At 40.4% G+C, this 21,864-nt stretch overlaps 2 protein-coding genes across 3 annotated transcripts in view; both read right to left on the bottom strand.

Annotated features, from left to right (window-relative positions):
* Positions 1 to 7,708, bottom strand: part of pdxdc1 (pyridoxal-dependent decarboxylase domain containing 1) — a 40,051-nt gene extending 32,343 nt beyond the window's left edge. Inside the window, exons 1-5 of one of the 2 annotated variants that reach the window (XM_023422857.2) lie at positions 7,567 to 7,708; positions 2,266 to 2,402; positions 1,955 to 2,023; positions 731 to 814; positions 255 to 404 (exon numbers count right to left, since the gene is read on the bottom strand). In XM_023422857.2, the coding sequence (XP_023278625.1) occupies positions 255 to 404; positions 731 to 814; positions 1,955 to 2,023; positions 2,266 to 2,342 (380 nt within the window). In that variant the 5' untranslated portion in view covers positions 2,343 to 2,402; positions 7,567 to 7,708. The remainder of the gene's footprint in view (positions 1 to 254; positions 405 to 730; positions 815 to 1,954; positions 2,024 to 2,265; positions 2,403 to 7,566) is intronic. The other variant, XM_023422858.2, reaches the window with a different exon arrangement.
* Positions 7,709 to 11,839: 4,131 nt separating this feature from the next.
* The window catches only part of LOC111667199 (mitochondrial adenyl nucleotide antiporter SLC25A23-like), a 21,827-nt gene continuing 11,802 nt past the window's right edge, over positions 11,840 to 21,864 (bottom strand). The window contains exons 7-10 of the mRNA XM_023422826.2: positions 20,136 to 20,249; positions 17,455 to 17,622; positions 16,263 to 16,413; positions 11,840 to 16,175 (exon numbers count right to left, since the gene is read on the bottom strand). Of these exons, the coding sequence (XP_023278594.1) occupies positions 15,994 to 16,175; positions 16,263 to 16,413; positions 17,455 to 17,622; positions 20,136 to 20,249 (615 nt within the window). The 3' untranslated portion in view covers positions 11,840 to 15,993. The remainder of the gene's footprint in view (positions 16,176 to 16,262; positions 16,414 to 17,454; positions 17,623 to 20,135; positions 20,250 to 21,864) is intronic.

Raw genomic sequence — 21,864 nt, 5'->3', positions numbered from 1 at the left:
ATCTTTAAGGTGATTTAGAGTGTTTTATCTAGAAAAAAAATATTATATGTCCTTTTGTCTTGTCTGTTTTCATAGTAGTGAGGAACTGGACATTGTTAGGATGTGGGACAATATGTAAAACTGTTCTATGTGCATGTTATGAATAATTTGTGTGCTTACACTAGACTGTGATTGTCAGCATCAACAGAAAAGACAGACAGAGGTGATTTGTACAGATCCAGAGCCGTGCTGCAGGGTTGTGGCCTGAGTCGTACCTGAACAGCCTGCAGAGCCATAGTGTGGTGTCAGACAGGATCCGTGTGGTCAGCTTCCGCAGTCGCTCTCTGTCCAGCACTGAGATGTAGGCCGCCAGGCTGTGACCCAGCAGCGCCATGTGACCCTGTTCACCCACATTCTGCATTCTACTGGAGACACCAAACAGCAGCTTTACCATGCATTGTACACTGAGGGCATAACTCAGATGCTAAGCTAATGTAACTCAACATTGCACATACATGCATCAGGCGTGTACTGCACAAAAATGTTTTATAAATCAGGAACTGGGGGGAAATGACACATCTGACATGACTCGGCTTTTTCACTGTTATAACTTCACACCGAAAAGTACAACAATCACCACAATCATTAGAAACTGCTTCATCATCACTCATACTTACAAAGAATTGTTCACTTATTAATAAGGATTTTCCTCCATTAAGCTACACACCGCTCACTCATTAGTTCTACTTACTGTTGGCTGGGTTTGTCCTCTGTCTCTTCCTCTTCATGAATGAGGTTGTGAACTAAGTGCAGAATAGTGGCGACATCCTGACCGCTGAACAAGACACAGCAAGAAACCAAAGCTTCAGTTCCTTAACTGTTCTCCAGAAAACAAACTTCAAATTTATTATACATTATTATTAACAATAATAATAATAATAATAATAATAATAATAATAATAATAATGATAACAATAATAATACATTTTGACTTTGTTTCCAGTCACTTCCTACTTAAAGCTCAGACTTGGTCTCTCAACAGTTCTCTACTGTGCAGAAATATGACATTAGAAGATTTTTTAGGGACTCTACTCTCACTACTTAAACAAAGTCGTTTTTTTTTTTTTTTGTGCTTGTGCCACAATGGAACAAAAAGTAATTTTACTTCTCTGCTATGGAGAATCGTTTTCAAAGTTCTCTAAGATGTCAAATGCTAGAGTTGTTCCGATAGGAGTATGTGAGTCTATGTACCAATCCGACACCATGTAATTTATTCATCAACTTTATAGTTTCACAGCCAGATAAAATATCAGTTTTCCCCCAAATTAATTCTTCTTTGCTGCTCAAAAACAGTAGCCATACAGGAAGTTGGTGTGCAGCTACTGTTTAAGATCGCAGAAGAACAATTGATTTTTGGTTGATAGTGTTAACCTAAGCCAATAGCAAAATTTCGGCAATTTGGCAACATGTTACACTAGAAAGTCCCATCAGTAAACAGGAGACGTGTTCAGTATAAAAGGCTTTAATCTGGAGGGGTGGCACCAGTGTAGGAAGAGTTATTTATTCCTAGATTCATTTTGTTATGATTTACAGTCAAATTAGATAATAAAGGAAAGATTCATGTATCTGTTCATGTTTTACAAAGGGTTTAGCCTGAGCCTGTTAAAACAGTGCTATCAGATCAGTACTCGGTATTGACCGACACACAAGTTCAGGTACCGGAATCAGTATCGGGAAGGAAAAAATGGGATTGGAAAGCCTCTAACAAATGTATATTTTTCTTGACTGTTCAAACCTTGATGAATTTGAATATGTTTGCTCTCATATTACCAAGTGGATCAGAATCCCTTGACAGAACTTAAGTCAATCACGTTTAACTGGAAAACAAAGAACCTTAAACTCTAGCTTGGACTGACGAGTGTGTGTGTGTGTGTGTGTGTGTGTGTGTCCGTGTGTGCATGTGTATGTGTCTTACTCTCCCTGCAGCGGTCCAGGGATGCTGGTTCTGCTGAAACGCCTCCTCTCTGTTCCCGGCTCCAGCTCTCTAGACAGACAGATACAAACATACAAAGATCTAAAGACGCTCCAGTTTGATATATTATGTAATGTTGCATTCAAGTGCTCCTTAGGATGGATGTTCAGCTGCTTTACATGTTTGACAAGTTTGAGATCTTCGACTTGTTGTCAAAGATCTAAGAATCTTCCCGCCTTCACTGAAGTCACAGGGTCATCAAAAAGTCCGATCTGATGTTTCTTTAATTACAAGTATAACATTTTTCCTATTACCTCTGTCCATCTTCCAGGATCTTCATGGCTTCACTCAGATTCTTGCCCACTTGAACCAGCGTGGAGTCCACCATCATCTAAGGTGTTTGAATGTGTGTGTGTGTGTGTGTGTGTGTGTGTGTGTGTGTGTGTGTGTGCTGGGAGAGAATTAGGGAGAATGTTAGGACAATCATTTAAAAATCAATCATTACATCAGCACAGTCAACATGCAGACACACATTTAGACACACTGATACCAATTCCACAGCATTCACATGTAAAAACCTACAGCGTGTGTCGGTAACAGTAGAACACCATTTTCATTGTTTCCCTCAGTTACAGTGTTGTTGCAGGTTGTGTGCAGGTCAATGAGCAGCAGACAGTGAGAGAGAAAATGAAGCCATAAAAAGACCAAAGAGTAGCTGAAGTAATCTATTCAGATCAGCACCCAGGACCTGATCTGTCGAAACACATTACACCTGTCACACAGCAGCTTTTCCCTTCAAGCCTGAGATGAAACATTAAACCGGACTTTTTCAGTTGTATTTGGTTCTTTGGGATCATATGAGAACAGGCGTTCAGCAGTGCACCACCTGATGTCATAAAGACTCAGAGCAGGCTGAAAGGCTCCTAATACAGAAGTTCAGAGTTCAGAAATGTAGCATCAAAATTCTTATGAAATAACAGGGAACATGCTCAACTGGAGACCTTTTTATATCATTGTTTGACTAAAATGTTGTCACAGCAAATACTGATTTGATTTAGGGCTGAACAATGTGCAAAAAAAAAAATCATACTAGAAATAACTATACTATTATTTTGGAATGATCATTTTTTCATTTCATTTTCACTGAAAACAGTTTTTGGTGGGTCTTGTAACAAATTATTGCGTTCCCTTAGGTCTGGAAAATATGATTTATAGGCAGAGGCGTCTCTTTAGCACCACACTGCTTCACTAATGGTCTGTTGTCACATTTTTCACATTTATCAAAACAAATGCAGCTCCTGTGATTTGGATTTTGCACTTGGTCATATTGAGATTTCGATAATATTTCAATTAATTGTTCAGCCCTAAATTGATTTGGTTTTTTCTGTATGAATTTCAGTGATGATAACTGTGGCTTTATTTTTGAAAACATCCTCACTTTACTGTTAGAGCCTAAAGCTCAATGTGTATGAGACTTTAATGAGGAGCTGTCATCATTTGTCATCATGAATTATTTCATTAATAATGCTTTTCTCACATGTTAACCAGGTGTCTTGTATTTCCTTCCTCATAAAACATTTGCACAGCTGATCTTTTCATGTATATTAACTGCAGCAATGTTTACATCCGTGTTTCCTAGCTTGTAGTCTTCTTCTTGCCACCCTGTGTCAGTGGACTGCAGCATATCTTGGCTTGTTATTGCCATCTATAGGTCAGTGGAACTGTGGATAACCATTGGTTGGACTGTGTATCGTGTCACCTGTGTGTGTGTGCATGCGCATTATAAATGAAACGTGACCCACTCATATAAAAACAGCTCCATAGCAAATATAGCAGTAAAACTTTTAATGTTCCAGTGACAGGTGTGCTGTCTGCCTGGAGGGGGCGTGGCTAGCTTTTGAGTGTCAAGATATTGTTCTCCATCTACTGTTCTCATCATTCATTTCACTCAGGACACAGACAACGACCAAGTCCAAACCGAACACAGCTCGAGAAAAGTACGAGGAAACACCTGAAGATGTTGAATCAACAAGAGAAGCAAACAACCTGTCGTTAGCAGTGGGGCTGGTGAAGCTAGCTCAGCAACCTTGTCTGTGGAGCCAAACCCCTCTACAGGAGATCTGATGAGTGCATTTAGAGTGCTACAGAGGACTGTGGAGACTTAATTTAGTTCTTGCCCCATACAGCTATCTGCAGGTACTACCTCTGGTACTACTCCCCCCTGATGGCAACACAACTTATTGCACGCTCCACCTCCCGCTCCTGATGCTGTGAATGTCCAATAAGGTTTGAGTTTTCCCCTGATCAAACTGCTGAGATGTTTCCCCGACACAGAGTTCAACAAGGCAGTCCAACCTCAGGTATGGCTATCTTTACCTATAAGGACTGACCTACGTGCTCCACCAAGTGAGCCACTGGGGGCCCCACCCGGCCCTACATTATTTTACTGCAAGAGACATGCTAAGGGCAATGTAAAGGCAGCGCTTCAATATAATTGGCTGGGCGCAGCGGATCAAGCTAACTTTGGAGGCAAGGCTTGAGGAGTAGCAGGAGAAACATCCCTTTTATCCACCACACAACGATAGGGGATCCCAACGGTAGAAATCTGATTGTGTCAGGCCATGTTAGCTGTACGCCAGTGACCCCGGGTGTTAAATCATTCCATAGAGGTGGGATCCTCGCCAAGACAGAACTCTTTTAACACTGAAGAAAGGCTGTGACCCCCCAGTTAAAAACAAATATGTAAAGTAACATTTTTATCAAACTGCCTCAATGAATTCATTAATAAAATTATACATCTGGATCAGACTGGGTTCGTTCTCAATATATATATATATTTCAACATACAAAGGCTTTTTAAATATGATGTACACTCTTGCCTGTAGCATGGAAGACTCAGTTGGAATTTCCCTTGAGGTTTAAAAGGCTTTTAACCAAATTGAGCAGCCTTATTTGCTGTCTTAGCTAAATTTGTTCTCAGTGATTCATTCATGAATTGGATGAGGATCATTTATAAAGAGTCTACAGCTTCTGTTACAAACCAAAATATATCAAATCCCTGACATGCCAGGGTGATCATATTTCACCATTTATCTTTGCTTTAGTTCCAGAACCCTCAGCCTCATGTATACCTGAAGCTTCTATTGCCCCTCTTTTAGATTTAATAAACAAGTCTGGCTCACTCTCAGGGTGGAGAATAAGTGAGATAGAGTGAAATAACACCTTTATCACAACTGGTAGACAGGCATTCCTGAAGACCAGCCCGTTTAAGATTGTCTGAGATAAACTTTCAAGCTTGGGTATTACAGAAGAGAACACGGCCATAACTTTTCATAAATGGATAAATGGAGAAAAACATAGACTTTTGGAACACCTTGCCTATGTCAGTAGGACATATTAATGCTATTAAAATGGTAGCATTGCCGAGATTCAAGTACATCCGTCAATCTTTCTTCAACAAGATCGACTGTTGTTTGATATGTCATGTGATCAGGTAAATAATAAATATAATTAAATAAAGTGAAGACGGATTTGGTCGTCCCTATTTTTAATCCACTATCTGCCTGTCCATTTAAATATTTACTCTTTCAGGCGTGGTTACCCTCCTGGCAGTAACCTGGAAGAAATGCCTGCATGACTGCAGATTGAGCACCGTTCTTGGGAGCGTTCATGCCTCCCAGCACTCCTTAACACTCCAACAAGGACTAAAATAACATACGGAAATAACCCCATAATCCAAACCTCTTTAAATGTTTAGTCCCAGGTGTTGTCTACACTGAAAAGCCCTAAAATATACCTTGCCCCCTCTGATAAACTCCAATTACACATTTTCACAATTTGGGATAATCTCTTTTAGAGATTGCTCATTAATGATCATCTCACCTCTTATAAGCAACTGCAAGAAATTTACATTTCTTCTGCTTTCTACATCTATGACACTTTTTAAGGACTTATGTCCCACTGTATGTGGCACTGACTGGTACTGCAGCATATCAGGGTTCAAGCTGAGGGACCTCCCGTCATCCCAGGACCGAGTTTGACCGAGTTGTGAGCTAGCAAGCAAGTTAGTTAGCAGGATAACAGGCGCTTTGTGTGTCAGTGTGAGTGTGAGAGTGACTGAAACTGGACCCTGCCTACACCCAGCCCACTTAGTTTATTGCTGTTTGTAAAGCAGAGCTGCCAACTCTCACGCCACACGTCCATTTTCTCACACAGTGAAAATAACGTCACGCAGCAAAAAGAGGACGCAGCACAGCATCACTCCCTCTCTCCACTCACAAGTTACTATGGTAATGGAGATTTTCTATGGCTCCGTCACTCTGAAAACCTTCTCATGATTCCTAATTAGGGATGCCACGATACCAGGAATTTGGTAGTTGGGACCAATATCAATGAAATTCCACAATTCTCGATAAAACACCAAAAAAAAAAAAAGAAAACAACAGAGGCTGCTAAACAGACAGTGTGATCACACACACAGAGAAATATTTATTTTAAAAGTCTGTGTTATATTCTGACAGACTGAAGTGATGACTGTAGCTGCTAATGTTGTGAGGACCAAGCTCATATTATGAGCTGTCGCTGTATTAGCATATACAGGCTAACGTTAGCCTAAACAAGCTAACATTATTCTCTATGAATGTTGTGTGTGGAGCATTGCTACAACAGATGTCAACTGTCATAGACGGACACACAATAACAGTAACATTTTTGGTTTATATTGGGTTGCAAACACACACTCGTGCTGCCCGAACAAATCTTGTGCATGTGTTTGAGTGATCTATTGTTGTGCATTTTATTCATCTCACAGGCCACTTTCACACACATCAAACACTAAAAATGACACGACCATCAGCAGGTGGTGCTATCATGAAGGTAAGGGCATTTAGGCCGGTAACTCACACATTGTACATTGCACATTTGAAAACCTTACATGTATGCATTTCCTGAATTTAGCTGGATTTGGTGATATAGGCCATGCCCACTTCTTACAAAAAAATGTGAAATATGTGAAACTATTTCCAAGGCTGCATAGGCCACACTGAGGTTCTGTACAGTTTAGTGCATTTTGGCCTTGAGGTGGCACTTTAGAAAATGACAAATATGCTAAAAACTACTTTTTCAAACTCATCTTAGGTTGAAGTCCAGTCTGTTTTAACATCACTATTATTATCATTATAATAACAATAATTATTATTATTATTGTTATAGCTATTGCAGGATCTCTTTAACACAACAAGAGAAGGCATTAAGTATAAAGTGAGCTATCAGGTATCTTTTCTAACATTTACACTGTGAGAATTTCATGTCTACATCTGTTGAAGGCCACGTATGTTCATGCTCGTGGCTATGGCAGGTGCACTGCTAACGGAGGAGGATCCTCTGACAGCCTGCTGTCCCCTCCTCGCCCGGGAGAACCGCAGTGTCACCGGGTGTCTGTCTGTCTCACAGCGGACACATTAGAAATGAGGCGAGAACAGCTACAGTGAAATACATGTTTCACAGAGCTCCACCGCAGCCGCAGAGAGGAGCAGGACACAGACGGCGAGCTAGCAAGAGACACCCAGCTTCAGCCAGCTTCACACCGCTGACCCAGCTAGCTCTCTGACTCTTACCTTCACTGCACACGGCTGACAGCCTGTCCGGGGACGCCGAAATATCTGTGGCGAGGAAAGCCGTGTTAAAACGTTAACTGTGACACGTAGTTACTGCTCTCACTTGTGCCTGTGTCCCGCAGACTGAGCCGGACAGTTTACTTCCTGGAATGGTACGCGACGTGCGTTCCACGCTGGCAGCGCCGACGTCATGCTCTGCTACAGAACTGGCCAGTCAGGTGGTAACTGATGACGACAGCGGACTTTTAAAATTTATTTCGTTGAACACGGAACCATAACAACAACATTAGAAGACATAATAGAAAATGGACTTTCTTGTTATGAGACTGAGAAATAGCAACAATGTATTTATTTTTCTGTAAAACATTGCATAACTTAATGCAGGAGAAATGTTTAGGCGTCTCCTACCTGCATTACTTTGGTAGGCTACACTTGTCTTTCCAGGTGTGAGGCAACTTCACTTCAACCTCAACAGTTCCTGAATAAGATATTTCAAACATCTTTTATTATTTTAGCAGTGGCGTTACTGTCATTTTGGGCTGAAGGATTTGAGGAAAACATTTGATTGCAATTATTTTGACCAATGTTGAAATTTATGTTTTGTATTTGAAATTTCTTCATTAAAAGATTTTCACAAAATAATGCAGTTGTTAAGTGTAAAGTTCTAATCTGTAACTTTTCCACATTACAAAGTCTAAAAACATCTAGACCTATGTTCTATGATGTTGAGTTGTGTTTTTACATTCTCACAAATGTTTCCATCAATTCTCAAACCAGAGAAATCTGTGATTTTAATCATGGTAACAGTACGTGGCATTTGGTCTCCTGTCAATGACATCATATCCTCTATGATCATGTGTCAGTTTTGTGTTTGTCTGACAGAAACTCAACATTGACTTTTATCTAGTTTTAAGTCACATACAATTTTTACACCTTGGTGGTTTTCAATTCTATATTTGAACCAGATGAAGGATTTTAGTCGTCGGACGTCTGGATCTGAAGTTATCAGAGTCAAACAAAACAATAACAAAAGACGGCATTGGGTGACATCATGAAATAGCGCGAGATCATAGGAGTTGTTATCGTCACCATCATTACAGTAGGCTCCTCCCTGTTTGGATTCCTTCAGTGTCAGTGGTTCAGGGAATCAAACAGACCCGGTGATTCTAACCGTTAAAAACACTGAATAAAGCATTTTGACATTTAAAGTCAGTGTTTGAGCGACGCTGTACGGAGGACAGAGACTCAGGGAAGAATTGGAGCTGAGATTGATGCTAACCTTTGTTCTGATTGTTTCTCTGATAACTTATGAACCAGACGTTCAGCAGGTTTTTACCAGCAGCTGAATTATCCACAGAGGTGTCCTCCTCTCCATAACAAACACACCAGGGGATTCAAACCAGTAGAAAAACTGAATAAAGCAGTTTACCTTTAAAATTTACTGACGCTCTTCAGTGACACAGGACAGGACATCTCCAGCAGCTGGGAGCTGAGCTGAGCTGAAGGCAGCATGACTTAATTCATTATTCTGCAGTCCCCCTTTAAAAGTATAATGGCTTAGTTATGGGTGACTTAATCTTTTTAAATGAATTTTCAAGGAGTCTTCACAGAGTGATTTGATTGAGTGCACAAGAGCAACCAAATTCAAATCCCAGAGAGAGGCCACTACACAAACATTAATCTGCCCGTCTGAGAGAGAGCTGGTTCTAACCCAAACACACTCTTAAATGTGTTCATTGTTATACATGCCAAGTGTCCCAGCCCAGCAGGTGACTCCGAGTAAACAAGTCAGTCATGATCCACTGGGCACAGCTGCTCCCTCTGATTATATGTGGTGAGATGGGCAAACACTTGGTGAAGTTACAGTATATTAGGTTATATAAACTTGCAACAAAGTCAGCTTTAAAGGTGTAAAGGTGTAAACCTTCAGGCTAAAGGTCAGTGGTTTCATTTATGAATTATCTCTGTAACTCTAACTGTACAAATAATAGTTCTGCGACTGTTTCACAGTCATACTACAAAAAACCGAACAGAACAGGGCGCAGCACGGTTGGATGCAGTTCACTTGTTGATCAGCAATTCTCTGTAGTTATTCTTCACCATTAATGGCTGTCAGCAGCAGTTAATACCTCCTCCACAATAGCACTGGGAAAGGAGGAGTTGGCAAAACCCCAGCTCCCATGGATGGCATGTCTATTTCAACAAGTGGAATACTTGGCAGTTCCTATTGCAGGTTACAGTTGATAGAGGCTTTTAAATCTGGCAGATATTGCTGTGTAATGTCTGCATTTACCTGACTGACTGGGGAGACTTTATTTTATGAGTCCCAAGGAACTGATATGTATCTGTAAATCCAGGAGATTTTTTCACTTTTCTAAATGTTGGCTGGAGCCACTTTACAATCATCACCCCATACTGCCACACTGACAGACGAGGTTAGGAGGAGGTAAGTGAAGGAAGGGAGCGGATGAACAAAACAGGAAGGTAAAGAGAGAGAAGACAGAAGGCTGGATGAGGGTGGATTGAATGGACTGTGCTTTATTGCCATGTTCCCTTGTATCTTAAATTTATAGTCTGTTTTAATAAATTGTTGTCTCAATTACATTGTGATGGCAAATGTAATTGCTGCCTGGATCATATTTAGAGGCATCGTTTTTTTGAGTGGATAAAATGATACATGTAGGTACTGTCTGCGGTTAGGTTTAGGCAACCTCTGAGCGGGTGAGGAGTTACCATGGTGATTTCCCCCGGTAACAAGGGAACCACTGTCGTAGGACCGAAAACCCAGAGTTAAACCTGAAGTTACCTGGATAACCTCAAATCCTGCTTCGTAGTACAGACCTCTGGACTGATGGATCTGGATTTGTGCTGAGGCAGCAGATTGTAGAGTTAAGAGTCTGAATCCATGGACCAATCTGTCTCGCAACAGTTCAGGCTGGTGGTTGTGGATGATGGTGTAGGAAATGTTTTCATAATCATTTTCACAATCAAGGTCTGAGTGTCACAGTCCATCTGAGTATTGTTGCCATGTTGACCATGTTCATCCCTTCATGGACACAGTTCACCATCTTCTAATGGCTCCTTCAACAGGATCATGCTCACAGTCATGAATCTTTGTATTGTGGTTTGGTATTGAAGCTCACCTTGTATTAATGTTTTGAATGTGACACTGTAATAATGTCTCACAAACACATGGTTCTCCTCTTCCTCACTCCATTGTCCAGTTTCTACTGTGACTGGAGGAGAGAATAATACAGTTCAGCTCAGAGTAATAAAGTTCTTTTACATGTCAACAGTTAACCCTTATTACCAAAGTGGTGTGTGATGTGTGCAGGGTTCTTCATTTTTCATCTTTAATTTTAGAAAATAAATAAATAAAATTTGGAATTGAGTTGAAAATTTGCATTTTAAAAATATGAATAAATTAAATGAATCAATTGTATTGTCACTCATAGTGTCTATTGAGCTTTATAGCCTCTTGTAGTTCATTGTTTTGGTTTATAGCCCACAGATTCCACTCTCTACAGTATCCACCTGATCTCCAGCTGCAGCAGCCAGATGTTTTCAGTGAAGAGGGTCTGATAAATACGAGTATTAGGGCCACATTGAGGAAACAAAAATGAGAAATTACAAGAATGAAGTCATAATATTATGAGAATAAAAACTGCTCTCCCAAAGAAAGTCAGTCTATCCTCCTCTGAGCAAAACAGAGAACACAATGCAGCTATAGGAAGATATTTTCCTCAGGAGTTGCTGGAGACCAAAACCACATAGAGGATCATTTGGGGACTGTAAGAAAATGATTAGGATGGGAAGAGTTGACCCTGACTTCATTAAAACTGCAACATCCTGCCTCCAATAGACCAAAATAATATAACAGTAACAACGAAACATTCACCATAACAACCACATGAAATGATAGTGTCAGTTAGTGCAGCTTTAAAGACGACCATGTGCTGATATATGGAATGCCATTTTAATCAATATAAAATAGATAAATAAATACAGCTATGAAATAAATCCTGAAATAATAAAATAATAAAATTGTGAGATAACCGCGCCCCCTAATTTGAATATAACAGATGGAAAAGAGCTGGGTAATAAATGTGGCATTAGGAAAGAAAAGTCTCCAGAAATAAATAAATGTGGAATTATAAAATAAAAGACCCCTGAAATAAATAAAAAAGTCATTTTTTTAAAATAAAACTCTATTTATTTATTCATGAATTTGTTCATTTATAAAGCTATTTATGTATTTATTGACTCACTTATATATTTATATTTACATTTACAGTATTCATTAAAATGGCATTCCATACTAATAACTGTTAGATGGAGATTTTGCAGTTGTTCAGATGAAACAGACGTAAAACATCACCCTCTTCTTTGTCACAGGTTTAATTCCATCATGGAGGCATGTAAAGTGCACGCACACATTCATCTGACATAGATGATTTATCAAAACTAGAAAGCTCTTTTTGTCATGTTTCTTATCAAACTCATTCTACAATAGCTCTTTTTTTTTCTTTTTTTTGGGGGGGGGTTGGGGATAGCCGATAGATGAAAGGCGATACAGTCCTCACACTGAAGCTAGCCGGCTACACCTTTGAAAAAAGGCTCAGAAACATGCACCCATGCTTTCAAAATGTTGTACATCATGCTTGCAAGGCCCCAGTGGCAACAAGCATCCATCATTTCAAGTACGCTTGCAAAAACAAAGAGAAAATCAACTCTTAAGGGAATTAGGCATTCATAAGCATAATAATATACATGTTATACATTTGCCTACTATGCAAATAATGACATTCAGGGTCTATGGGAGTGTAACACCTACATGCAGTTGCTTCAGAACTGCACCAACAAACTACTATAAAAAGTTTTTATGCAGTTCATATTCAAGTTATATCTAAATATGATTTTTAAAAACCATGCACAGATGCACACTCAATCACCTGTTCACCTCTTTCTTACCTTTGACTCCGCCCTCTTACTTTGACACTTAGCTATGGTTGAGGTTTTTGGTATCGAAAATAGTTCAATATACTTTAAATTTACAAAATATATTCTAAGTCAGAAAATCAGAGGGTTTGAAATATTTGTCATGACTCAATCATCTGCATTAATACACACAGATCACACTGGCCTCTAGTATCATGGTGGTAAACAGGTGGACAGTAACAGAGAATCTGCACACACAGACTGACAGCCCTTATAATATTATATGAAAAAGTATTAAACACCACTGTTGGACATGTACAGCAGTACATATGGTACTATATGATATGATAAATTATAACTATAGTAAAGTTTAATATAGAATTCTAAACAATCCGAACTAAGGGTCTACTGAGGGACTGTACAAGACCAGGTCAAAACCTTGTATCTGCCTGGACCATATCGTATTATCATCCAGTCTAGGGTCAGCTGGTTTCAGTCTAGGGTCAGCTGGTTTCAGTCTAGGGTCAGCTGGTTTCAGTCTAGGGTCAGCTGGGTTCAGCTCTTTATCTTTTCTCTTCTCTCCTCTCTGTGCTCACATATACAGTATCTTACACAACAGAACAAATTTGAAACAGTGACTGAAAAAGTGGCCCATTAAGATGACATGTTAACCAGCAGTCACTTCAAGCTGCTCCTAAAATCCTGATTTCATAACATCATCTAACAAAACCACCAAACACATCAGTAACGACAAAGACTGAGCTGTGAGCTCAGTTGGATTTACTGTAACATGATCACTCACAGAGAAATGTTGAAGCTCATTCTCATCAGCTGCCATACGTTCAGCGGAGAGAGGTGTGCTTGCAGATGGTCAACGGGACAGCACGACTTTCTTTTACAGACAGTATTTAAGGTTTGTCCAAAAAGTCACTAGATTTGTTTCTCCAACACTCCAGTGGTGTCACTTCATCACTCAGTCAGTCAGCGACATCCACATTTATAGGACTGGCCCCACTGTTGGAGTAGGCAGGGGGCTGAATCTTTAGCTTCATTGTAAGTGCACCATGTGCACTTCTTGCTTTAGACTTTAAGGTCAACCATGAACTGTTATGTCCCAGATTCAAGTCCAGGAACCAGTGTATGTAGATCACTATTCACAGTGTCTCTCCTCTCTTTCCCTGTCATCTCTCTTCTGTAAATATATCTAACAAAGGCCCTCAGATGGACCCTCTCCTTCACTTAAAACATACTGCATTACCCTCCCCCCAATATTTTAAAATAACATATTCATATCAAAGATAACAAATGATGAATCTACTTTTGAGTAAAGGGTTGCTGGGACGCTGACAGCCCTCCTGGCTCCCACAGTACAGTCTATTACTAGAGTTTTCCAAAGCTTTCAACAGCCCGATTTTCATCATCAATTTTCTTAGTTGCCCCAGGTTGAAACCTCCTGAAAATGCAGTAAGTGGACTTTGAGTTGGGATTGCATTGCTCAAACTACAATTTCCACGAACTTTCATACCTAGCTTAGCTAACATGGACAAAAAGTACTAAGGATGATGCTGAGTTTGTATGTCAATACTTCCATCTCCATGACAACTAAGCAAACTACATTTGCTGTTAAGCCTGTGTGATACAATTGAAAGCTCCAGGAAAAGATAGTAAGTGGACCTTAAATTGGGATTGCTTTATTTAACTAGGATTAAGACGACATGGAGAGATATCAGTGAGTTAAACTGTGATGAGCTACGTGATGTCAGTAGCAGAGACAGCTTTTTAATTAGCTCAACCTCTTCAGTCTCGTTACTGCTGGCTTTGCACCCCACCATGATGAAACTAGAGGCTACTACTTACACCTCAAGAGTAACAGTTCCACCCTGAGCCTTTGAAGTATTTGGACAGCAACATTTCATAAAGTCAAGGACTGCCTCATTTCTCAGTCAAAATGATTAAGAAACAAAACTCCAGTGTATTGATTGCTGTTCAAACACTCAGCTCCTCACAGTCTGTTGATACCGTTTCACAGTTCTTTGTTTGCACAGAGATGCTGATGCACTTCTATTTTCGCACATCATGCACCTTCAGTCAGATCCCATGTGTTTCTATGACTGAGTCAAAGCTTCCATGGATCTAAATGTTCTGTCCTTTCTGGTTCTACAGGGTCAACAGTCTGTTGATCGGAAAACTAAGCAGTATGATGAACTGCAGTGTACATGTGAAACAAATAGGACATTGTATTGTGCAAAGTACCTGAGGCCATATTCAGGAAGTATTTTATCACACCACAACACATTTTTTAATTAAAAAAAATTGGACTTGCTTTTCTTATTGTTTGTGTTTGGTCGTAGTAACTTGTGAGCCCTCTGTTATTCCAAACTGGAGGAAAGCATTAGCAATGACACAGTTACTAAGTTTAACTAATATGATAAACAGTGTGTTGATTGACCCAGAGTGGAAAGTCCAAGTTTGATGCTGGCATTGCTCCAGGACCATTCATATTAACATGTGTGTCCACTGCTAGTGTAGATGAGTTATATATTATTAAATATCTATATTATATGAGTATTTTAATTGATTAAAATGATCTCCTGTGCAGTTTCACATTGTGTGGTTTCTGTGGCTGTCATGGTTGCCATGGAGGCAATCTGAAAACAGCAGTCACAAACCCACCAACCTCAACTGGATACAGACAGAGACAGCTTCTGACTGTAAAGTACTTCAGACAAAAACAAGTTTTGGGGTTTTAAGGCTGTGTTCTTCACATCTAGCACTGAGTGAAAAAAACACTGCAGCAGTCCTAATACAGAGCCACTCCAGCACAAACAAGCAGGACGTCCAGCAGAACAATAAGACTTTACTGCAACACAAAGCAATATCAACCAGAGACTGACTGCACTGGCCAATCAGGTGAATGCACAGCTTCCTTTATAAAGTAATTTATCAATAATGAACCACTGTGCAGGATTTTAACATCTGATCAGCTTCTGAACTGCTGGTTCGATTCTCTGTTTCTCCATTTCTTTACGCAGTGCCGTTTTCATCTTGACCGCTCTGAGATGTTTAGTGAATGATGAAATGAAATGACCCTGTGTTTCTCAAGACACCAGTATTACTGTATGTTCTCAGTCAGTCAAACACTTAGTACAACCCAGTCTGAACTGTTACAATGTCCTGACTGTTCAACTGTGGAGCATAAACTAGAAATACACTGGGAGTTGATGTATGGCCTGTATAAATGTGGTATAATAGTGTCAAACCTCGTCCTCTTCTCCACACATGAATATGATCTACTGACAAACTATCTGCATGTTACACAAGCTCAAACCTGAATGTGTCGACAGGAAGTGCAGTCTACAGCAGAGCCATGGTTCCTTTCTGACCTCCTCCTGAACAACAGAGGAGCTGCTTCATCACCTCTCCACCAGCACAATGAGTCTTTGCCTTCTCTGTCCTTTTTTGCTGTTTGTCCATCTTCTTTGTCTCAGTCTAGTACCCCACCCCCAGGACTTTCTTCATGTGCTCATACACCACATAGGAGATGCTCACAGCAGGAATGACTTTGAGGAAGTTGGGGGTGATACCACGATACAGGCCTGGTACGCCTTCATGGGATATGATGTATTTGAACTGGCCCACCATCGTCATCTTGGGTTTCCCCTCAGTGATGGCTGAAGGAAGAGGAGTGACGGAAGTTACAGAGGCCGGTAGAAGAACCTGTATGTTTGTAAAATGTGAAAATCTACAGTGTAGCTGACCTTGTGCCTGCATGCGTGTCCGGATGAGAGCAAGTGGATAGGACGCGAGCTGGCCACAGGTGCTGGAGATGGTGCCACAGCCCAGCAGGACCAGAACTCCTGGATCTGCTGAATCTACACAGAACCTCTGCAGCCAGGCGTTCTTCAGAGTCTTGGAGCAAGAGGGAGAGTTCAGACAATAAAGGAGAAGAGTCGTGGAAAAGATTAGAGGGATATTAGAGGTAAGAGAGAAAAGACAAGAAAATAATAATTTAACTTTTACATTTGAATTATTTCAAAATAAAATTATATAAACACACTCCGTGACATCATCTGTGCTGCAGTCAAGGCATAAAGAGACAGAGTAACACATATATGGTTTTGCTGTGAAAGAATACAGAATAATGCTAAATATTTACTGTAAATGTTCACGAGTCCAAGTTCCTATTCAAACACTGATATATTTTCTCAAACCTGTTATTAATAATTATCTAAATTATAGCTCTTACTGGTTTCCACTACAGTGGCTCAATTTCATGTACAAAACATCTGCTATTCAACATCTGATAACATTATTGAGACTGCAGTTCGCAGGTAAAGCTGCAGTAACTGATTCTTTTGGTCACTTGGAGGCAAAACAAGCTGAAAACACAAAATCTGACATCATTTTATAAAGTTGTTGTAAAGTCAGCAAACAGTTGAGCAGGTAGAGGACAGTGGCTTTATAGGAGCTTTTTCTCTAAAGACAGTTATGATGATGATGCTAGGTTGATGAGAACTGAATCTGATGGTGGGAAAACAGCAAACTATAAGACACTAAAAAGCTCAGTGGATCTGAGGGAAACTGCAGAGCTGATGATCACTCTCTGTGGGTCCATAGTTATTGGATCCATTGTTAATTATTCTTATGCTGGCTTAATTTACAGAACTACATAAGTTTAAAGTTAGAAATGACAAAAATCCGAGACTAAACCATTGCTTTCAGTGTGTTCTCTCATCAAATGATATGAATGAGTGACACTATTTCTCAAACATACTCTTCTGTATCTTCTGTAAAGTATAAAAGTCACTTTTTATCGCCCACCTCTGTGGAGAATTTAACCAGCCTCCTGATTTCTTTGGCCTGGATTACAACATTTTATAACCTCTACACTTTAGAAATTCCCAGACCAGAAACAGGCCTGTTCACTCACACAGACACATGCTCACACACCTCATACACAGCCAGGTCGATGCCAGCATAGGGGATGATGCCCAGTGTATTTGGCAGGTAGCCCCTGTAGAAAGCTCGTACCCCCTCTGTCTTCAGGATTTGTCTGGCACAGTCGGCCATTCCAGAGTACTGTCCCGTCTTACGTAAAGTGAGACGAGTCTTCAGCACCTACCCAGCAGAGGAGGAGGAGAAGAAGGATGAACAATATGGTTAGAACAGTGAGGACACCACTGGCAAAAGGTTAATTCTTCAACTGGACAAGGAGACAGAACTAATCTTTGGATTCTTTTATGGGCATCAAGAAGTCATTTTCCATCCATCCATTTCCTGCTCCTGGGTCATTGTAGCAGCAGGCTAAGAAAGGTAGTCCAGAATTTGTTCTACTTATACATATCCCCCAAATTCCAAGAAGTTCCTGGATGAGATGGGGTATGTACCCGTTGTTTCCTGCTGGGAGCAGGTGGTGTTGATTGTCGCTTGACAAGAGCTTCGTCAATCATTTTGTTTACAAGACAAGAGGTTATAATATGTCCTCTGAGCAGCTACGTCTTCAGAGCCCTGGAGGCTACAGTGAGTCGCTATAAGAAAGTGAGCAGAGTGGCTGGAGCTAGCTGGTTAGCGTGCTAACTTCAGTAGATGAAAAGATGTGATAGAGACAAGAGTTAACATTGGTGTTTGTTTCCACCTCTGGAGACAGATGTTCGATCAACTGGTAAATTGAAAATCAAAATATATATGAGTCATCTAAATCTATAGCAATAATAAAAAGCTGTCCGTTGTTCTCAAGATGCCATCATGTTACGTTATGTTAAATTACGTCTTGTTATGTTACTCTATCTTATGTAATGTCTTATTATGTTATCACTATTTTTTTTATCTTGCATCGCCAAAAAAAATGGTATATTGAAAACTTCATTTGATTAACCACATTCTTTTTACCACCATTAGGTGTTCCAGATAGAAGTGATGTCAGATGGGGGGAGTGAATTCTCTGGAGCAAAACAGCACTTAAGCGCTAAATAAAATGAGGTTAGAATCTGTTTTTTTTTTTTGCTTCATCATTATCTTGCTACTTGCTTAAGTTCGAAGAAAAATTAAGCGGAAAAAGGTCTGAATCCACCACCCAACCTGGATCTGTCCCAACTTAAACCCATGGCTTTGAGTTTTCTTGGGCAGTCAGCCCCGAACTTCAGCCTTACTTCAGTACTTCTTCTTACTTACTTCAGTAAGCATGTAAAAAAATCAGCTCCATTTCCTCCACCTGCCAAGTGCAAAAGGTCCATCTTCCTCCATTTGTGCAGTCGGCTCTCCTGCCAGCAACCCACCAGCTCACCAACACCATATCCAACATGGATACACATCTTTTAGCAGCAGAAAATCCCTCATCTTCCTTTTCAAATCAGCCACAGATCTTTAATGGCACCACACCTTCCAGTCTCCTCAATCGGCATTCCAGCCAAGCACTTCCTACACATAATGCTGTCAGTGGCCCTTCCTGCATCCAGTAGAACATTCATTTCTTCTGTTGCTAATATATCCTTTAGGCTGAGATCAAAAATCCTATAATCCTATAATAAAAATATTCTACCAATAACACAAAGACTTTTCAAGCAGAGCTGCAATCTACATCACTCAATGTAACCTGGGCCTTGGCTGCTCAGTTCTGGACAAAGAAGTCCATATTTTAGCTAGTGGAGGATGCCCACATACCACCTGTTCAGACTGTTCTTCAAGGACACTCCACTCCACTCTTCTTTTCTTTATTCAGCCCGTCCAATCAGCCATCTTTGCTGTAACAAACTTACATCCAGTGAGTGTCATGCATCTAATTGGTTTGTTGTGATCAATGCTCACTGTGATTCACAATCAATCATTCAGGCTTTCTCTCTCACCCAGACATTATTTCCTGTCCATTATTTTTTTTGTACCACATTCATCTTTATCTGATTATTCAGTGGCTTTCATCTGCAAGTAAACATTTGTTCAACTGATGTTTTTCATGTACAAAAGCTTTTAGCGCAACTTCAAGCAGGAAGACAACTGGCAGCCACCTTATCTGTTCATCACACCGAGGCTCCGCCTCTCCTCTATTAGCCATTTGATTTCATTGGGTTCTCTGCACGGCCTTTCACATCATCCAGTGATCATCTTAGCTGAGTGTTACGGCTGCAGCAGTAACATTGAGGAACATTTAAACCACCTTTCCTATGTTTTCTCTCTCTGCTGTCAATGCAGTGTAAGCCACTTGCAACTTCATTCCTCCACCATCAGTGTCTGGGCCCTGCCTAAGGCTCCCTGGGGGGGTCTCAGACTGGCTCTATCCCTCTACATCTCCTTAATCCACTTGATCAACACCGAAATAAAGTTTCTGCATACGTGTAATAAGTGGGAAGCTAATTAGTCCTAATGCTGATCTGAATAAAGCTGCTAAGGACATCTCTACAACAATGAGAAGTGGTGCTTGGGGTCAATTAATGAATCTTGCAGCTGAATTAAATTTGTTAATTTGTGTTTTTACACAACATCATTTGCATTCATTTCTTAGTTAAGGTGAACCATGCAATTAAAGATCGAGTATATATGTAACATACAGAGAAAAGAGGGAGACTAATCATCAAGAAGGAATGACTGTGGAATTAACACAAACTAAAATAAACAAACTAAAGTAAAATCAGACTGACCTCCATGGGGTAGATGATGGTCTGGGCAATAGCTCCTGCCAGAGAGCCAGCAATGAACCTTTCTTGTACTCTTAAACTGCCCCCCTCTTTACTGCCTCGGATTACCCACTTGATCTGGAGTAAGAGAAGAGAAAGGAGAAGGAGGAGGGGAAGAAGATGTTGGCAGGGCACAGAAGAGAGACGGTGTACAATGTACAATGCAGCATGAGAGGAGGGATGTGCAAAGGCTTTGATTATGTATGAAACTGATGCAGGATTCATTCACCCTATCTGTGCCAGGGTTTCCCCTAAATGAATACATTTGTCTCAGCTTTCAGTGACTTGCACAAACATTCAGTGACAAGCTAAGTGTCAGTAAATGGTTAGAGTGCTGACCTGTTCATAGGCCATAAACTTAATGGCAGATTCAGGAGCAATCTTGAGGACGTTGATACCGTTTCCCCTCCAGAGTGAGGAGACACCTCCCTCCTGGACCATCCCCCTCAATCCGGACCACAGATTAATGCCCCGAGACGTGGAGCCGTGCACCTGCACACACAAACAATGGCAGGTCAGTCATCTCATTACAACCTCTGCTAAGATAATGTGCACATGTAACCAGCTGCAGGACAGAAAACGGAACAGGATGGAAAAGGAGATGCTGTCTCTGAAGCTCACCAGCTCCTAACATCTTAACTGATATAGCAGTGTTTATTAGGCCCCGAGCACTTTAGCACTGGGTTTCACCTACATGCAGGAAACTTGGTAGACACATGTAACATGCCAAAACATACAAAAAACATTGTTACAACCCATACCCTAAACCCAACAGGAAGTCAGCCATTTTGAATTTAATCTGCAATTTTGGCAATTTAGAGACATCATACTTTAACAAACTCCTCCTCGCGAATTAATCAGATCTACATTAAGTCAAATATTAATACCTGCGATGGTAAATTGTGAAGCTTTTAAGTTTTCGTTGGAGGACGATTGTTGGCGCGGCGATGATTCGCTATGAAAATTGAACTTGCTCTCATTTCAACACAAATTGTCGAAAGGACCCTAAACTTTCTGAGTTTGATAAGAGTCCCACCCTGAACACAACTATATGCAAATATTTAGTGATATTCATAACGCCCCCTTGTGGCAACAGGAAATGTTATGTTTTACACGTTGATGCACTAATCCTAGAGGGTTGACCACACCCATGTCAAACTTCGTCATCATATGCTTGCAAGAAGTTGAATATGCTTCATAATCAAAACTGTGAGTTTTTGTGGAACAACCTGCCAGGTGAATTTCGATCCTTCGCCATGAAATACCAACTCACTATAACTCGAGCATGCATTGTCCAAACTGTCCCAAACTTTATATGTTTGATAAGAGTCCCGGCCTGAACACATCTACATGCATGTATTTACTAATGCTCATAGCGCCACCTAATGTAAATATGAAATATGATTAAAGTCTCATACTGAAGACATGTGGATACTAATATTATATCATTGTGTGGTCTCATGCACAGCTCCATGCCTGCCTATTGCATGGCCTCTGGCTCCACCTGGTGGACAAAGTTAAGAATGCAGATAAACATGCAATCCCTTCAGTGGCTTTAACACTATTACACGTTTCCAGTCTTCCCTAGATTTCACATGTTTGATTACAGTCTCACACTGAAAACATCTGCATACTAATAATTATTCTCAGTCACAGCGCCACCTACTGAAAACAGGAATTAACTCTTGAGTGA

The sequence above is a fragment of the Seriola lalandi genome, unplaced genomic scaffold (genome assembly GCF_002814215.2).
Source record: "Seriola lalandi dorsalis isolate HSWRI2012SDOR001 ecotype SW California unplaced genomic scaffold, Sedor1 jcf7180002054686, whole genome shotgun sequence".
Classification (NCBI taxonomy): domain Eukaryota; kingdom Metazoa; phylum Chordata; class Actinopteri; order Carangiformes; family Carangidae; genus Seriola; species Seriola lalandi.
This window is presented reverse-complemented; position numbering and strand designations above follow the sequence as displayed.